The sequence below is a fragment of the Spinacia oleracea genome, chromosome 6, assembly GCF_020520425.1.
Source record: "Spinacia oleracea cultivar Varoflay chromosome 6, BTI_SOV_V1, whole genome shotgun sequence".
In the NCBI taxonomy this organism is placed as follows: domain Eukaryota; kingdom Viridiplantae; phylum Streptophyta; class Magnoliopsida; order Caryophyllales; family Amaranthaceae; genus Spinacia; species Spinacia oleracea.
Genome location: NC_079492.1, coordinates 124,978,534 through 124,997,750, shown reverse-complemented (window position 1 = coordinate 124,997,750; position 19,217 = coordinate 124,978,534). Strand labels below are relative to the sequence as shown.

Below are 19,217 nucleotides of genomic sequence, written 5' to 3'. Positions count from 1 at the left end.
ACCCAAAGTCCCAAACACCGCGTGGAACACCCTGGAAAACGATCCAAACCACCGCCTGAAAACACCCTGGAAAACGCACCAAAACAAGGCCTGAAAACGCCGCCGTCAACCTCCTACACCGGACCCGCCGCCGCCACAGAATCCGCCGGTGAATGGACGTATCCTAAACGGCCATAATCGCCATAATCGCCATTATTTTTATTATTATTATTATTATTATTATTATCCGTACATTAAAATGTAAATATACGGAAAATACGTTAAACTACGGAGCACAATAACGTACAATGCCGAAATATGAGGGAACTAACAACTTTAACATCTCATGGCCATCACCGGGAACATAACGCGGAGGAAACTCAACCTCTTCTGAATCAGGAACGAAATATTTGTTGCGCGGTTCTGGTTACGTTATAATATTTTAATGGACGTATCCTAATAGTTGTACTTTTTAAATCAAATAGTTACGTTATAATATTTTCATTCAAATAGTTATGGTTTTTATTCTAATAGTTACATGTCATCATCCTATATCTATGTTACTTTAATACTGACATCAACCGTCTTATGCATACGGAGGTCTCATAGGAGATTCTTGGTCTAATAGTTTTTGTTGCGTTAACTGTTGAATTTTGTGTTAATAGTTATGGTCTTATACAAACTTATTCTATTTTGTTTGCTACGGATGTTTTTTTGATTTTTTTGAGTTCTTACCCATTATTTTGCTAAGTTTTGTGTCAACTGTTGACTTTTGTGTTAATAGTTAGTATAGCGCGAGATAATTATTGGGCTAATGCGGAGCAGCGTGAGCAACCATAAAATAATCCATAGTTTTCACCCTTTTATTAGCATATAATAATCCATTACACATGTTCTGGTATCTCAGACACTGGTCTGATGTCCAGATGAGTGAACAACCATAAAACAAATGGAAACAACAGGCTTGAAGCCCATAGTCAAAGGTGTACTGATAGTTTATGACACACATGAAACAAAGCATTATCGTCATCATCATCGTCTAGTAACCCCCTTGAATAAATGCGTTCAAGCGGTCTAATTCATCTCGGTGCTCGCTAACCACTGCACGAACTACATCTCCAATGGACACCATACCTTTCATCCCTTTATCATCAATCACTGGGATGTGTCTGATGCGGTTATCTGCCAACATAAACACAGTAACAAAACATCCTTACTTTGCAAGTTACTCCTTAAAACAAACAGTAAAAAACTGCCAATTTACTAACCTGTCATCAGCTGCATTGCCTTCAGAACTTTGGTTTCAGGTGTAACCGTAATAAGCTTGTTCTGCAAGCACACCAGGAATTCCATTAGAGGACATATATCAAAGTATAAAACACATTAATGAGAGTATGATAGATGGGACATACTTCCTCAGTCATGATGTCGCCAACCTTGGTGGACTTTGAGGATCTTCCTTGCACTATGATTTTCCTCAGATAATCTGGAACACAGAACATATCATTTAGCTGGCTAAAGTCATGTCATTATGATTTTGTCAGCTGCATTAACCATGAAATTAACCAGTATAGTGTGTAAAATTGTGTCAAAGAGAACTTGGAAGTTAAATAGCCAGATTTGCCAACAAGACTTTATTATTAATAAAGACGTTAGACATGGTATTTGCTAGGATATAATGTTCAGAATCCACATGGATAACACAATATAATAGGATAAGGCTTTCTTATACACTTATAACGGAATCAAGAAAGGTAAGCAAATAAACAAGCACAAAAACACAGATTTAACATGGTTCATTACAATGCGTTGGTGGCAGAGGAGAAGATCAGTTTTAGTGATCTTGAAGAAAACAGATTGCATAATTAAGTTAGTGAATTCATATTCACTATACACAGCAAGCCACCTCTTCTAGGGATTTCTAGTGAATATGGGTGTTGAGCACTTTATCATTAAAGACTTTTCCTTAACCAATCCAGTGAATCAGATGAAACTTTGGAAAGCCTTAAATCTCAACTTAAACCAAAAATAAGTTCTCCAACTTCAAATACCATAGGACTGCCTTCAAATGAGATGCCGCCAAAACTTTCGAACAGAGTACAACCCAAATTATTCTGACGAAAAAATTAAACAGCTATGACAAGTATTAACAGCGCTGCAAATTAAAATCTTCAATTGAAGTCCGTCTTATGCAGGATGGAACCTTCTGAGAGAGCTTCGGGTAGAACAGGGGAATGTTTGTCCTTGTAGGATGCAGAATGCTATCATTCATATGCAATAAATACTATTCCACTTCGAATGCTCAGAGAAAACTTAATTATTTTGTTCTTTCAATCCATCCCATCTGAGAACTTAGCTAAGTTCTGTAGTATTCGTTATACTGCACGCCAATGGGACCCTCCAATAAGTCTATTGGAATTGGCTCTGTATCATTGTATCAATAAACAATTTAACGAAACAAATTTAATCATTAGTAAAGCTGAAGTTACTTCTGGCACTAAATCTGCCCATAGCCCCTTGTGTTCCTCCAGCTCTGGAATCATGAACCTGGTTCATAAGCTCTCAACTTAACCTACCTACAGTGATTGAACTTTTTATGTGTAGCTAAAAAACTCCGAACACAGGCACCACCTAGTCACCTATTTGTGATCCAAAATCCAAGTTAACTTTAGATGAAATTCACTATATATGTTCAAAATTATTGACGTAATCTTATCGATAATCCCAATTCCGTAGCAAGTCTACAACTCAATATCTCAAGCTAGATTTAACAATGATCAATTAGTCCAGGTGCCATGCAATGAACTCTTAAGCCATCAAGAGACACTGAGTTCTATAAAATGCATCTTGAAACTTCCGCTTCCTCACATGACTTGGAAGTTTCAAACCCTCATTTGATGTAGAAGTAGAACTAGGTTACTTAACTAAATTCTTAAACCAAGTTACATCCTTTTCTTTGTTGGTACTTCCCAACATCTTTCACCTCTCTAGTTTTATCTTACTAAATCTGATAACTTTTGCTCCATGATTCACCTCCTTTGATATTCCTTACTTCCAACGACATTAATATTCAAATTTGGTAAGTAGCGTTAGGGATCAAACAAAAGACTTAATGTAGCTCAGTAAAGCATCTATCATCGCAAGCCTCAAAAGTAGCATATCCTGACAAGAAAGAAAAATAAGCTGCTGGCTTATCCCAGGGCTTTTTAGCATAGCTTAACCTCAAGAAACTGCATAAAGAATCAAACAAAATGATGATTGATGAACATACTACTTGACCTTGAAACAGGATTAAATGAGCCCCAGAAAAAGCACACTAAACTTGCCGGAGACTTTTTTTTTTTACAAATAGGTGTTAATGATACTACAAACTTCACTAAAAGTACTTAATTTGCATGGTCCAAGATCATTTGCACATACATCTTGATAAATCTTAATCATCAACCAAAAGTCAAGACTGTACATGCAGGAAATTTTCGTAAAGAGCTAGAGTACTATGTTGAAGGCAATTGCCTTTCGAGGTCTACAAAATTGGTAATCAGAAATTTTGAAATTTTAGATGATTCCGCATTCCTTTAATTCCAAGAACAAGTGAACATTTAAAGAACAATCCCAAAAGATTATTTCATCCAGGATGCAAAGGTTGGAGGCATGTTAAGCTGGAACGGGTACAATGTATGTGAACTCAGAATTAATGAACATAAATTGGTGTCTTCAACCAATTGTGTCATTTTGAAAGTAGATAAAATAAAAATGACGGTCGATGTTGCCATCGAACACAACGAATAGCAAACTAAGGAGCACTAAAGTATTATATTTAGCAAGTGTTAATGTGCCTCATTGAGCTTATTAGAGCGAGCAAGACCACATAACATGAATACATGTTTAACAACTTATTAATTAGTTCTGGTCAAAATTTCTCACTCGTACATCATATAAAAGCATGGTCGATTTGCAGTCCACCTTCATGCCAAAGCTGACAAATGGTTACTCTACTTGTAGCTCAAATTCAAATTAAAAAAAAAGAACCCAATGATTTCATATTCTTTTAGAATATTTGTGCATATACCTCTTTCAGTGATGATACCAGCAATTGATTTTTCCTGCTCAGGCTTCACAACCACCAAAGCACCCACGTTGTGCTGTGTCATCTGCAAAAAGGAAGATGGCTTCCACATTTAATCAAAACCCTGCTGATTGAACTCACCAAGCTTCCATCTGAAGAAATAAAATACAGGACTGGGAAGCAAGAGGGAAGATACAAGATGCATACCGACTTGACTGCATCGTAAACAGTGTCCTCAACTGTGCACCAAAGCCACGAGCCATCAGCCCCTTTACCCTTTTCTTTCAAGATATCAGAAATGGTGGTTCTCTCAAAGCCATGCTCATCTATACGAGCAGGCACAGTTGACTCAAAATGCGCAGATGCAATAGGTCTCAAAATTTGATTTCCTAGGCGTACATGTTGCAAGACAGCATTTTTTCCATTTAAGAGAAGACTTCTAGCTGCCCCTTGCATTTTTTTCTGTCAACAAAACCGATATACTGCTTAGCCCTTAACTTCTAGATTTTTGAAGACCAATACTATGTATTAACTTCAAGAAACACCAAATAATTTTACATGATAACGTAAGCAATACAATTTACTGAAGTAATTACAAATTAACCAGCCACAAGACAGGATATAATGGGAAGGTAGGGAATGATTGGAAAGATATAATAGGATGTCATTGTCTGGCTATGTTACTCGCTTCATTTTACCTCACAAAACCATGTCAAATCCTTGATAATGCAACACGGGTATCGACATTCCGGCTGTCCGACACTTCATATTGGCCAAAATCAAGGAAGCTTTTTACGGAATAGACGAATCCGACACTTGGACACTACTTACCGCTCAGTACCCAAAAATCTAAATAATAATGTTTGGGAGAAGTCAATACTCAATAGGGGTAGCAGGAGAGACAACATAAAATAATTTATTTTTCTTATTTAAAAAGTCTGAAGCACTAATGCACTCACACCTCGTTCACGCTCCGAGCAATTGAATGAAATCTGTTTCACTCGGAATTTTTTCTTTCACAGAAAAATCAAACTATGACAACAAAATCACATAGCTGCCACTCATGCATAGTGGAGAAAATAGTTATTCAAATGCGCTCTCTTAATTGCGTTTTGTAATAACAAAATCATTTCATAAGCTATACACAACTTCTTTTATGGAAACAATAAAAGCAGCAACCCTCAAGCCATGAACCAACAATACCTAGAAATCCTAAGTTTCATACTACCACAGTCTTCTCGGATCACAGTAGACTCCCTATGGCTCCGTTTGGTTTGGTGTAAAATGTTTTCATTGTCAAATGATTTTCCATGGAAAACATTTTTCAAGGGAAAATACAATTCCAAACTAAGGGGCTTGCGCTTCGAGGCCAGAGTGGGCTCAGCAATTTTCATTTGTTTGGTACCTTAAAATAAAATGGGAGAAGATAGTGAAAATTGAGGGGATGATAGGGGAGGAAGGTAAGGAGGAAAGAAGGGAAAGTGATTTTCCTCCATTTCAAATGGAAAAAAATGGAAAAGGGTTTTCCACCTTTGAGGATTGATTCATGAAAAAGTGTTTTCCATCCCTTACCCAACTAAACCATGAAAAAGTGTTTTTCATCGCTTACCCAACCAAACAACCTAAGATGATTGAAAAGAGAAAAATCATTTTTCACGAAAACGTTTTACGCCCTATCAAACGGAGCCTATATTACATACTCCCTTCAACCAACAATATCAATTACAATACTTCTTACAAAATGCTTGTCATTTTAGAATATATATATAAGTCCATGCCTCGGAGAAGAGTCTGACCACACATAAATCGCAAATCGGTCCACGAATCCTAAAAATTTCAATCCGTCTTTTTCAAATGAATCTGAACCCGGCATTAAGTTGAAACTTCTAACAGATTAAATGTGATCTAAAAAAAATACACACGCTCTAACATTATTAAAAACAACGACCCAATTGACCGCTGCCCATCTTATTTTGAATTGATAGCATATCTTTTTCTTCGACAAACAAGTTCAACATAAATTAAAATGCAAAATCACAAACAAAAATACGATCGATCACAATATTATCAAGATCTCAAATATATAAATAAAAGTCCAGAAAAATGATCAAATTAATAGAATCGATGACATTTGTAAGAAAACAAAGAAAATCGAGAGAAGCGTCGGGAAATGATGAAAAAAGTTACCTAACGGTGGAAGAAAAGCGACGGCGATGATGAAGGGTTATAGAAAGGTTTGAGGTTTGAGGTAAGAGTGGTTTGTCTGAGTGTAATCGGAATGAAATTGGAGAGACAATAAACAACATATGAGATATGACTCACTCACTTACTTTATGGATAAGACCTGACAATTTGTGGACCCCATTTTAATCCACCTGTCTAGGTACAACGGACAGGGGATTTCAAAACGCCAAACGGAGTACGTGTATTTTATTTTATTTTATTTTATTTTTTAAAAGGAAAAGATTCCGTTAGGACGAATAAAATAAGTACGGAATGGTCGGCAAAGTCGATTGATAAGGATTGTTTCATTGTTTGTTCGAGCCAACTTTTTTTTTTTTTTTTTTTTTTTTTTTTAACGGTTGTTCGAGCCAACTTGAATTCGAACAAGGTTTAAATTTGGTATGAACTGTTCATTTAAGAATTTGGTTTGTTCGAGTTTGTTCACGAATATGTTCGTTTTTGTTTAGAGTTTGAGCTCGGCTTTGAATAAGCTTAAATTTAGCATTAAATTACCCTTAAAATAACACTTTATGTGGAAAATATTGTTTTAATTTAATTTAAATTTTTTCACTATTCCTATAATAAAAATCTATAGCATACTAATATTTTAAAACGGTAATTTTTGCATACCATGATGTCATGTATTCTATTTGATTTTTTTTTTTTGTTGTTGTTGTAGTTGTAAAACCGCACTTTCCACTTCTTCTTAATTAGAGGTACTCCTTAAATTTCTCGCTTCTCCTCTTTAATTAGATGTTCTTAAAATTAGCATTATTTGTTTCACATTCTACTTTTAATTTCATTACACTCCAGAATTATAATTTATTACGGAATATTTCTGAATTTTCGTATCCTCCCCTATATTAAGTAGACTATATAACCAAACTTTAAATTAAGAAACTCGTACAACACACGAGATAAAATCTACGTAGTGTATTTTTAATAAGAAACGGAACCTTTCACCTTAATTAAAATACAGATATTTTTTCAAGTGTGAACAAGGTTCAAATGAATTACGGAGTATGCTTGAAGATTGAGTTGTTCACATACATTAAGGAGTCGAACATGACTTGTTCGAAGTTGGCTTGTTTACTTAACAAGCTTAAAATCTTTGTTCAGACTTTCTTATTAACTTAATAAATGAGTTTTGACCGAATTTGTTCACAGGCAAATCAAAAACATATCAACTCATTTGCAACCTAATACAAAGTACAGGGTGAGCCTTTCATCCTACATCGTAAAGATTACTTATTGACCCGGCGCAATATTGGTTAATCGGAATTCAATCTGATACCAACTCAATCCCACACACGTCCCAGCAGCGTCGCCGACTAATTAACAACACTTACGAGGCATTATATTGAACCGAATTGAGGGCAAAAATACGAGTTATTTTACGACCTTAACAATGTTTCATGTTTGTTTGTTTTTTTTTTTTTTAAAAGGGGAATAGGAAAATAAACGATTGATTAAATCCAATTTCTAACAACCAATTCCCACCCTCAACTCCTCAAGTCCCCAACTTCCACTCCCATAAGCCAAACGCCCCCTTAGTACAAATTAGATAGAACTATACAGGTCGGCAATAATATAAAATCAAATTATTTATTTATTTAAAAATCAACTTTTTCTCCTCTTATACTTATGTGAGCATAATACATTTGCCCAAACAGCCATGATTAGGCCCCAAAAACACATTTTCCCGTTTGCCTCTATCAGCTAAACAACAGTATTCCAAATCTAATTTAACCAAAAAAATAAAAAATATAAAATAAAAATTGCATGAAATATAATTTCTTTTTATCTCAGACAGACTCTAGCACAGATAAATTTCCTGCCTATGAAGGCAATTTTTACTCAGTGTTCAGCTGTTCACATGATATGTTACAAAGTTGTTTCCCCAAGATATCGAAACAAATAATCAGTAAAAAAATATTACAGGCTTAAATCAGCAATCTACCCCTGACCCCTTTTTCACACAAGCTCAACAAAAGTTACGGAGTAAGAGTTGATAAATTTACAATGTGGCTTCCGGAACACCCTCGTGTATCATTTTACATGGAAGATTGCCAAAAAAAACTTCCAATACCAATAAGGCGATAGCGCATGTAAACGTACAGGGTTGCCAAGCTATAGCTTTCTATTGTGTTGGTGAACAGTAGTAAAAATCGAGCTCAAACAAATTCAGGGATTACGCACGCTACTTAAAGAAGGGGTTGAACCATCATCTCACAGAAGCCATCATTCTCCAGTCCTGCTTCTTTCTGCGACCTCTGTGATGGGATTTCTGCTCTGAGAATGTGTTCTCCCCTACAGTCTCTATCTTGGTACCTATATCAAGAGTGTAAAATGAGCAATGCTAGTAGATTTTTTCCATTGTTTCCTCAGCAATCACTCAAAAGTTTCTGTGGTCTCCCTACCTATTTTTGTCATGCAATTTTCCAGATATAGCTGAAGTATCAATCAAATTTTGAAATTTGGAAGTTGCTAATGGACAGTTCTACTGAAGATGCTAAGCTTATCAACTACAATCAATTCATTATCCAACAACAAAAACCTCATAATCAGGCAGCATGAACAACAGGATAGTCAAGCTTTGAAAAACTGGGTAGATAGAATATATAACCTATCAAAAATTAAAAGGAAAAACAATGTTGAAACTGTAAAACACTGCCAGTAAAATATCAATCAGAAACAGGTGGAACTACCAATTAGTGACAATAATCAAAGGGACCACACAGTCCATAGCTAAAAGTTCCACATGATCAAACACGGCCAAATGGCCAATCTATTCCAAAGATTGATTCGCATTTTGGGTCATATTCAATTAACAGCAATGAAGTTGAATCTCTTCATTTTAGATGGGTCATGTTGATGAAAGTCGTCAAAGAAAACGATAACATACCACAACTGGATACACCAAGAGACTTCTTAATTTCTAAACCTCTTCCCCAGGTGATACAGACATCATATTCTGTTGTTCTGGGTAAAACCAAATCAAGTATGGTGTTGTTTGGACAAGTATTTGAAAGTGATTCTCAACTTATGAAACATAAATAGGCCAAACGGGGAGAGGAATTATCTTTTTTATTTCCTTATATTATGACGTGCGGCTGTTGCCAATATATACACAAAACTAAGCTTATTCTAGCTAAGATTAGTTAGGAAATTAAGCTACCAAATCGAAAATGATACAACTATATATTCCTATTTATGAATAATATTTGCCTAATATAATATGCCTAATAGTCCAAACCTCCCTCCTCGATTCTGCTACAAAAAGCATCAGATCTGAATATTTGAGTGTAAGGGTATAGGAAGCTTTAAGCAGGAGATGGAAGTGAAAGAGAACGAAGTATTTTACCCTCAATGGCGGTGTCGCGACAGCCAAGGTGGTGGGAGCGAGTGACACACTGTGAGAGCATAATATGTACTTCATGGGCTCACCTTTTTTATAAGAAGAATGGCATTTACAAGTTTGAGCAGGGTAACAGGGTCCACTATCAAAATATCATTAAATGATTAAACTTCTTCCCGATAAATGTTTTGAGAAACTACAAAATGGAGCTTCTATTTCTACCCGCAAAATCTGTTTGGACTTGTTTGGGCTTCTGGAGAAATAGAAACAACAATTATTTAAACCTATCTAGAAACCATTTCTGAAGAAGTACTTCTAAGAAACTGCTCTATAGAAGCTTGGTAGTGTTTGGCCTAGCTTCTCAAAGTGTTTTCACCGTAAAAAGTTGGAAACGGAGCCAAACTAAGGTATATGAAGAAATTGTTTCTATTTCTCAAGAAGCCCAAATCAACTACCAAGTACCAAATCCACTAGAAACAAAAGCTACAATTTGAAGCTTCTCAAAATCATTTCTCGCAGAGCTCTTTCATTAATTAAATGAAACTTTAGTGCAAACTATAATGCCCATCATGGAAACGGGAAATGATTTCACCATTTACCCACCTTTGCCTTTCTCTCCTCCAATATTCGACCATTCTTCACCTCTTGATCAACACCACCAGCTATAATTCAAAGTTTCTCCCACTATTTAAATCCATTCCCCAAAACTCAAAATTTTCTCATCCTCCTTTAAATTTCTTATTTTTGTTATAATTTTACGGGTAGATTGAAGTATCCTCTCTTAAACCGAGTACTTCAATTTTCTGGATCCTTCAACTTGCTGGATAATATCAAGAATTGAGACAGTAGTGTTTCCGGGGGATGAAAGTTAAAAATAAATTTAAAAGGGGGAAGAAAAGAGATGTAGAGGAGAGAGAAAATGAAGGTATGATGCCAAATTTGGGCTATTGATTGACATAGTTGCATAGATCAATAGCATTTCCCATTGACAATTGTGTTGGTGATAGTCGAATTAATGTTATTGTAGGCAGGAATAAAAAGAGAATTTATTTGTGGTTCGGTGGAGACTGGAGACTCTCTCCATCCTCATTGTTTTCCCCCAAAACATTTTTATTTATTAATTTTTGGTCGAGTGGAGATGGGGAAAGACAAAAATGGTGGGCCAAATGTATTTTAAGTGAGAGTAAAGTCGTGGTTCCCACTATCAATTTTAAGTGGGGCAATCTTTTAGAAGTATAGATTTACTTCATCTTTTCATATAATTCTAGTGTTGAAACTTGTAAGATTTTGCTGCCAATATTGATATTATTTTAACTAATAATTAATTACATTTTTACTAGGTCCCCCCCTCCCACTATCAATTTTAAGTGGGGCGATCTTTTAGAAGTATAGATTTACTTCATCTTTTCATATAATTCTAGTGTTGAAACTTGTAGGATTTTGCTGCCAATATTGATATTATTTTAACTAATAATTAATTACATTTTTACTAGGTCCCCCCCCCCCCCCCCCCCCCACCCCGGAAGCTAACATTTTTACTAGTTATGATTATAATGTGGTATAAAAAAAGAGTTATACTACAATCATTATTCAACAAATGAGTTTGAAAGTCTTGTTGTTTCTTAAAAATACTTCTAAACTTTTGGGCCAAAGAATTATGTTTCTCAAAGTATTCCTCTAGAAACAGTTACTACAATCATCATTCAACAAATGAGTTTGAAAGTGTTGTTCTTTCTTAAAGTACTTCTAAACTTTTGGGCCAAAGAAATATGTTTCTCGCAAGTATTCCTCTAGAAACAGTTTATGTAGAACTACTTTTGAGAAACATAAATTGTTTTCCAAAATCTTGGCCAAACAGTGCCCATGTTACAAAAATACTTCATAGTTCATATTATACTACTCCCTCCGTCCCTTAATACTTGCACCGTTTTCCTTTTCGGGCCGTCCCTTAATACTTGCACCGCTTCTATAAATGGAAATTTATACCAATATTATATTCTTTCTCACACTTACTTACTAACCCCACATACAACCATATTCCCTACAAAAAATCATTTAAAAATTCACACCCCCACTCACCACTCTCCACCTCTTACACATTTCCCACTAACTATATTAAAAAAACCCCACTATCAACTAACACCCATTAAATTAATAAGTCAATTCAAATGTCTTAAACTCCGCACCGGTCAAACCGGTGCGAGTATTAAGGGACGGAGGGAGTACTATGTTGAAGAAACGAGAAACATTAGGCGCATGTTGTTAACTATTACTCTTTCTAGGTGATTAAATCAGTCCTCCACTCTCTCTCTCGGTCTCTCCTCCTGGGATATCCACAAAAGGAGAAGTATTACGAGTCTATGACCCTTTTGAGAAAAAGAACATGCAACTGCGAGCCAAAATTTACTATGGTCATGTTTAACTGCTCTGATATCTCTTTGTAGTATCTGATCTATTGATATTCTTCCTTAGTTTAAAAACGCACAGCCTTTGGCGCCTCCAGCTCTCCAGGCTCACTGATGTCAACCAGGCGCGCGCCTTCGTGCGCCTTACCTAAGGCGCAAGGCGCAACGCCTTGTGCACCTTCAGTCTTCGGGCGCAGCGCAGCAGGCTGACGTGGATTTTTTTTTTCCTTTTTTAACGACATAAACACACCCCATGGGACCTATAAAAACGATCATATCTCTACAACCTAAACTTTTTGGGTAGTGGCACTAGCATAATATGAGTTAATTTTCATATTTCCAGCTTTTAATTACCATGGAAGGTTCTAATTCTGGCACTCAATCGACGGATCACGCGATGCTTATGAACCGACAAGAAATATGGCACTCGAATAGTATTGTCTTGTTTTGAGTATAATCTGTGTTAATTTTGTTCTATATTGAATTTTACGGTTTATTAGGAAATTATGTGAGCCTCGTATCCAAAAGGCGCGCATCTAAGCCTTGCGCCTTACGCCTAGGTCATGGACCCTTGTGCGCCTTAGAGCGCCTTGCGCCTTTTACAATTTCTTTTTTCATCCATCCTAGAAAACTCTTTAAACTTCTATTTTGGGGATGGTCATTATATTTTATTACCCTTTACACTTTCTCTAATTTAATAATAAAATACCACACTAACTCCTATAGTCCTATCACATCTACCTCTCCAGTAAAACAATAATTGATAACCAAACATTATCTCATAAAATTATGTGCCATGATGAGTGTGACAGACAAAGTAAGAAACAAGTCAATTCTTCCTTAACTATCAGAGCAAAATACGAGTTTTCATTTGCAAAATTATACTACTCAATACTATTTTGTTGGTCACTGTATAAGATGTCATCACCAGGACTATCTAACATATGAGAGCCTAACACTTTCTCCGAACTTCTAAAATATTGGCATGGTAGAATGATATCTATTCTTCATTCGAATAAGGGAACTTACAATAAAATATACAAAAAGATTCCCTTTATCCATTGAATATTAGCCATATACAAGTAATACACCCTTCACTTTAAGTTTCCCCCTTGGCTGCTGTCAGCCTAACAATTTAGCCACTTACGTCCTATATCATCAACCAGCAAAATTATAGCATACCAAGTCTATTTACTACTCTCTTCTGCCATAGATGATTCATTAAATAGATCATATGAGTCAATCCAGCAAATAATAACTTGGTCTGCAGACATTGGTGGAACACTCCCGAATATCTTTTCGTTCCTTTCTCTACTTCTTTGCCATGTACTCTCCAGTCTCTCCTACTCCCCAACCTCTCCAGTTTCCATAGCTTTGAACAGTCAGAGGATATTATGTATCTCCTAAGTCCTACCTCCATCTCGTTTTCTTCTTCTACAACCATAAGCAAAATAATATCCTTAGAAACTCCAACTATGGTCATCATACATTCACAGATGCTTATAAATGCTCTCTTTTCTTGATTCTTCGTACAAACATACCTCTCCTTTCTCTTCACATTTCTCTCCTCTTACTCTCTAATTCCCACATCACAGCACTTTGTAAGAGTTAATTATAGAGATGGCCATAATACACAACGGATAAATGAAATGTTGTGAAATTTTGAAGTTATAAAATATGAATCTGCGTATTTGAGCCGTAGTCGGTAAAACACCACCTTTTAAATGTGTAAGAAAGCCCTCCCCTCTTCCCCCCCCCCCCCCCCCCCCCCCCTCCCTCCCTCCGAGAAAAACATCCTAATCATAACAATGGACATTTTTGCTCTCAATCTTTGTCTGTTTAGACTTCTCCTATTTGAGTTTCCAACCACGTGCCAGCAGTAGGTGAATTTGGAAAATGGTAAGAGTCCTAACAAAGTCAATAAGGATTAGACAGCTCTTACCCAAAAGACTGGCATTGACTCCCATGATGGTATATATTTTCAATTCTACAGTCGGAGTGTGGTAATACAAATTGTGAAAGATAAGTTAAAAGACAGAAGAACAATGACATGTAAATGGTGGTTTCAAAAGTCTTTCTTATTTGGAGAAAAACACTCTTCACAAATCAAGACAGAATCTCTATATCGTTACACTATTTTTAATTTTAGGAAAGTAAGTATCCTGTCACATATTTTGTTCATCCAGATCGTAACCCACTGCCAACCATCAACCCATTCTTTTCAATCAGCAGGCACGTAAATCAACAGGGTTTTAGCTAACTGAAGTTGCAACCAGCTCTTATTCACTCGTATGGACACATTCAATTGACCTTAGCTTAGTTCCTGTTACTCTGTTAGTTTCTACACTTGTATACGGAGTATCAGTTTTCAAACCAAGAGTTATCGTCTTCTCTAACATGCTTTAAACTATACTCTTAAGGTAAACCCAATAATCGAATTGGTTAATAAAGTGAAAATTAAGAAAATTACCAACTTATATTAAATTCAAATTGAGAAATTTCTGAAATTTCACACGATTTTTCCATGAATCATAGTCAATGAGAAATGGAAGGGATCAAATGCAATAGATAAACATACTATTCTAAATACATTGAACAATTTGACTTGCTAATACAATCACACACAAAAGAACCAATAAACAGCAATACTACAAAATTTCTCAACTAGAGGTCGATGTCCCAAAAATGAAAATAACAGAAACCAAAATCCAATTCAAAACAAGTGCACTAGGAGGTTAAAATACATACCTCCAAATCTGTCACCCCACAGCAACAACCTGGTATCATCATCCTCGTCATCAACCTCATCGCCATACCCAAACTCGGCATCCCCACGATAACCGGGCTCACTCCCGTACCCGGATTCGCTCCCCTGAGCATCAAACCCGAAACCCAAATTCAAACTCTCCCTCTCCCCAACTCCACTCCCCCTCTCTCTCCTAGCCTCACTCACATCAGAAGCCCATCCATTTCCGTTCCCATTTCCAATTCCACCACCATTCACAAACAACTCACCACTGGAATCCGTCCCGCCGGCCGCCACCATAAAGTCCGAGCAAGTAGCCGTTGCCGTTGCCCCCACTGAGCAGCACCTCCCATTGCGGGTCCCACTAATATCACTACTCCTCCCAGAAACAGAACGTGACCCGCCTCGGCGGCGTCGCTTCTTCGCCATCCACCGGAACTTATCCTTCCTGTTATAATTACGGGACTTATCACCGCCATCGTCGAATAGGCTGAGCTTGGAGAAATCAATGGAGTCAATAGAAAGTGAAAACAAAGAAGTAGCTCGGTCAGATAAACAAGGACGCTTAGGGTGAAGCCCAGATGTCTTCTTGTGATTAGGGTTCGAGTTGGAATTGGGGTTTGCAGAAATGTAGGGATCGGAATCTAGGGTTTTGGGATTTGAATTAGGGTTTGTGTAATTGTTGAAGGGTTTCCATGTATTGAGTTGGAACAAACATGAATCAATCGAATTACGAGATGTTAGGGATTTTGGTGACATAATTTACAGAAAATTCCCACACTTTTGAAGAAACTGAAAAAAAAAAAAAAAAAAACAGAGAAAAGGGTTAGAATTTGGAGTAATGAAAATCTGTGCGTACAGTTGCAGCCTTGTAGTATAAGTTGCAGAAGATTGAGGTTGAAGATGAGTATAATTTTTTGTGTGTTCGCTTGTTTTTCATGGAGTTTTGGGTTTTCCTTCTATCGCTTTAGGAAAGATTTGGTTTTTTTACCGGAAAAGTACCCGAAAAAGAAAGCAACAAGTATTTCCATAGTAGATTCGTAGAGCGGACAAAAATTATCCACTAACACGACACAAATCGGACACAAAATAAGCGTATTCGTGTAAAGTCATTTTCAACTTAATCCTAACACTTTAAAACATACAAACTTCAAGTTACTATTGCAGCAATAGTGTGCTGCCTATTTTACCCCTACCTATATCTCTTTACTACTCATTTACCCTTCTTTTCGGATCATGCCAAGTGCACCCTTCATCCATCGTTGTTTCTTGCGTCTGTTCTCCCTCTTCATTCTTCACTGCTTCGGTGCTTCCCCCCCGCCCCCTTTTTTTAGGGGTTTTCCCTTTCCTCCTCTCCCTTTCGGCGCCTCCTTTTCTGATCTACCCTTCCCAATTTCTTTTTCTTCGTTCTTCGTTTGATTCTCAAAGGTGAGTATGTCTCTTTTATTTAATTCTTACTCTGTGAATTCTCAAAATGGTAGATCTAATTGCGGAAATAATTTCCCCATTTCGTTGCCTTTTCTTTTAATTGGGTGTTTGAATTTGCAGGGTTTAATTGAGGGTTTGGAATCGAAGGATTTGATTAAGGTCAGCGAAAATTCATGAGTCGGTGGTCGATCTCCATTCGCGAACTATTAAAAAAAAGTGAGGATCGTTGGTGAAATAAAAATGGGATCGTTGAAAAGTGAGGAAGAAATTGAATGATCGAAGCGAAAGAATCATATGGCGCTATAATTTACATCGATGGTGTTAGGAAAGTAATTCCTGATGGTTTAGCTCACTTGACTCTCCTTCCTTTAGTATCTTCGAGGTACTTTGATTATTATTATTACTCCTTAATTTCCATTTTTAATTGGTGATTTGACTTGTTTTTTTATTTTACTGGGTTGAAAATATTGTTCATAATTTGTATTGATTTATGTAGTTTGTAAAATTCGTGATCTTTAAGGAATTATGTAGTTACTATTATCATTATTATTATCCTTAATTTCTATTTTTAATTTGTTATTTAAATTGTTATTGAATTCGTTGGGTCGAAAAAATTGTTAATAATTCGTATTGATTTATGTAGTTTGTGAAGTTTGTGATCTTAAGGAATTATGTATTTGTTACTATGATTTATTATCGAGGATTGATGTTTGGCTTTGCTGGGGAAATCACTGACTTATGCTTGTTAGGGTTTGGCACTTTAGTTTTAGTGGGGGACTCTTGATCAATTTATAGTCCCCGAGCCCCTGGTTGATTGTTGATTGTTTATTGGTTATATATTGGTTGTTGTATACCCTGGTTGTCCTTCCATGATTGGAATGTTTATATCTTCATGTCTAAAAGAATTGAAATCAAGTTGTATTATTGTTTATTAAACTTGGGATATCTGCATTTCAATTTCCGGGTGATATGTTGTGAGGTAAAATTCTTCCTCTGATATGTTCCAAGGACCTTAACCTTTACATTTAAGTTTCTTGTAGCTGGTTCTAATCTTATTAGTTACTGTGGTGAATCACCTTATTTATCTGGCAGCTATTCATTTTTTTTTACCAGGATTTTTGTGCTCCTGCTCAATTTTTCGGTGCATCAATTTCGGTTTGTTAATTTTTTTTGTGTGTTCCCTTATTTTAGTTGAATTCTGATGAACTGAATCTCTTTGTTTTGTTTTGTTTTTTATATTTTTATATTTGTTTCTTTTTTGGTGATATAAGCGGACCTGATTCTTCGAGATATGTTGAGATTTCAATTGATATTTTTTTTGAAGTAATTGGTCAATATTAGTTCATTGTGTATTTGTAGTTACGAGTTATGACTTCTGACGCGCGTTTTCTATTTGATTAAAATCTTTGATATAATTCGCAACACGCGTACCAAGCTTTGATGCTAAATAAGATCACGTACCTAAAACTATTCTCTTTTGTTGCTATTCTGCATAAGTTCAAAATTTGAGAGTCACTGTTTTCATCAATTTTACGGTTGAGGTTTTCGGATTGCGACGAGAAACCATTTGACGAGTGAGTTGTTATTTTTGGTATAAGAGGCATAGAGCATGACCGGGTTTTGTTCTTCTATTTTGGTACTTTTTAATTGAGAGTGTATGATTTTTTTTGGTGCTTCACAAATTTCTCTCCGTCTCCATAACTATATTATTACTTTTATTGATGTAGATTCGAAGGTTATAGGTTATATCATGATGGTGTACAGATCTTGGTGATGTTGTAAGCATGCAGTCAACTGAAAACACTCCTTTACAATGTATTGAACACCTTAGTTCTGGTTAAGGGAATGGGGGTGGGGCTTTCGAGTGGCAAGGTGACGCCGGTGTCGATTAGTGGGAGGTCGGAATCAGTGGTGTTTATGGAGGAGGATGAGCCTAAAGAATGGGTGCCTCAGGTGGACCCTGGTCTTCTTATTACTTTTGTTTCCATGCCCCAAGGTGGTAATGATCTCAAGCGCATTCGTTTCAGGTATAATTTATGTTTTTGGTGGTTTTTTTTTATCTGATTTTTTGTTAGTGGGTTGATATACCTCGTTCTCTTGAGAATTTCTCTTAACTCTCAGTATTTTAAGTGTTATCATTTCATCTAATGGCTTCCAGATTTTTATTAGTTAATAACCTATGATGTTAACTGTTCAAACCTATAATTTTGTGCATATAAAGAGAACCAGGTTCAAGTGACCCTTTATGAGTTTATGGCTGGCAAGAGGCCGGACATCTGGACCATCCTCCAAAATGTGTAGTAGTTCGATAAAATCCTTGAGTACATTTTATGCCTTTGCTTCAAGTGGGTTTTTTTTCCTAATTTGGTCCTTTGCAGGTAATTAGTGTTGTGCGCCTGATGTGCATTCTATAGTCACCGTGGAAATCGAGTTATTGTGAAAAAGAAGCAGAATTTCAACTGGTTTCCCTTTTGGAAGAAGGAAAACAGGAACACATGGCTTGCAAAGTTTATGCAAATGAATGAGTTGAAAGACCAAGTGTGCTGTTCTTGGTTTGCTCCTGTTGGATCTACAAGTGACTACCCTTTATTGACGAAGTGGGTAATTTACAGCAAGGTATGTGATCAAAATTTTAAAGAATTTTTCTTGGTAATGTTATGGCGATTAAGCTCTTCGTAATTTATCTTATAACACTGCGTGCTTGTTGGTCTATTCTTTTGTTCCATGGCAGCTTGCATGCAGCAAGCGAGCAGCGGCACATGTGCAGAGTCGCCAGACAAAATTTCCCCTATATAGTCCTTATGGGCCACCTTTATAGGGATTTGCATAGCTAAGTATGTAGTGGCAAGGTCAACTGGGTGAGTTATTACTCTCTCTATTCCCATTTTCGTTACCAACTGATATTTTACCTGTTACTGAATTTATAGCTGCCAAAATTGTATTAACGATGTTCAGGCAAGAAGGGACTAGGCTAAGACATCTAGGAATTCTATCACCTTTACCTATGATACT

General features: G+C 36.4%; 2 protein-coding genes across 2 annotated transcripts; both read right to left on the bottom strand.

Moving 5' to 3' along the window:
* Nucleotides 1–816: 816 nt before the first annotated feature.
* Nucleotides 817–6,389, bottom strand: LOC110796006 (CBS domain-containing protein CBSX3, mitochondrial). The gene is made up of 6 exons (XM_022001037.2): nucleotides 6,233–6,389; nucleotides 4,253–4,507; nucleotides 4,049–4,130; nucleotides 1,392–1,465; nucleotides 1,248–1,308; nucleotides 817–1,161 (listed from the first exon to the last, which is right to left on the bottom strand). Exons 2-6 carry the CDS (start codon nucleotides 4,499–4,501, stop codon nucleotides 1,019–1,021), a joined length of 609 nt encoding a protein of 202 aa, XP_021856729.1. The 5' UTR covers nucleotides 4,502–4,507; nucleotides 6,233–6,389; the 3' UTR covers nucleotides 817–1,018.
* Nucleotides 6,390–8,085: 1,696 nt separating this feature from the next.
* Nucleotides 8,086–15,883, bottom strand: LOC110796007 (uncharacterized). The gene is made up of 2 exons (XM_022001039.2): nucleotides 14,780–15,883; nucleotides 8,086–8,599 (listed from the first exon to the last, which is right to left on the bottom strand). The coding sequence occupies exons 1-2, from the start codon at nucleotides 15,534–15,536 to the stop codon at nucleotides 8,493–8,495; spliced, it is 864 nt and encodes a 287-aa protein (XP_021856731.1). The 5' UTR covers nucleotides 15,537–15,883; the 3' UTR covers nucleotides 8,086–8,492.
* Between the last annotated feature and the right edge of the window lie 3,334 nt (nucleotides 15,884–19,217).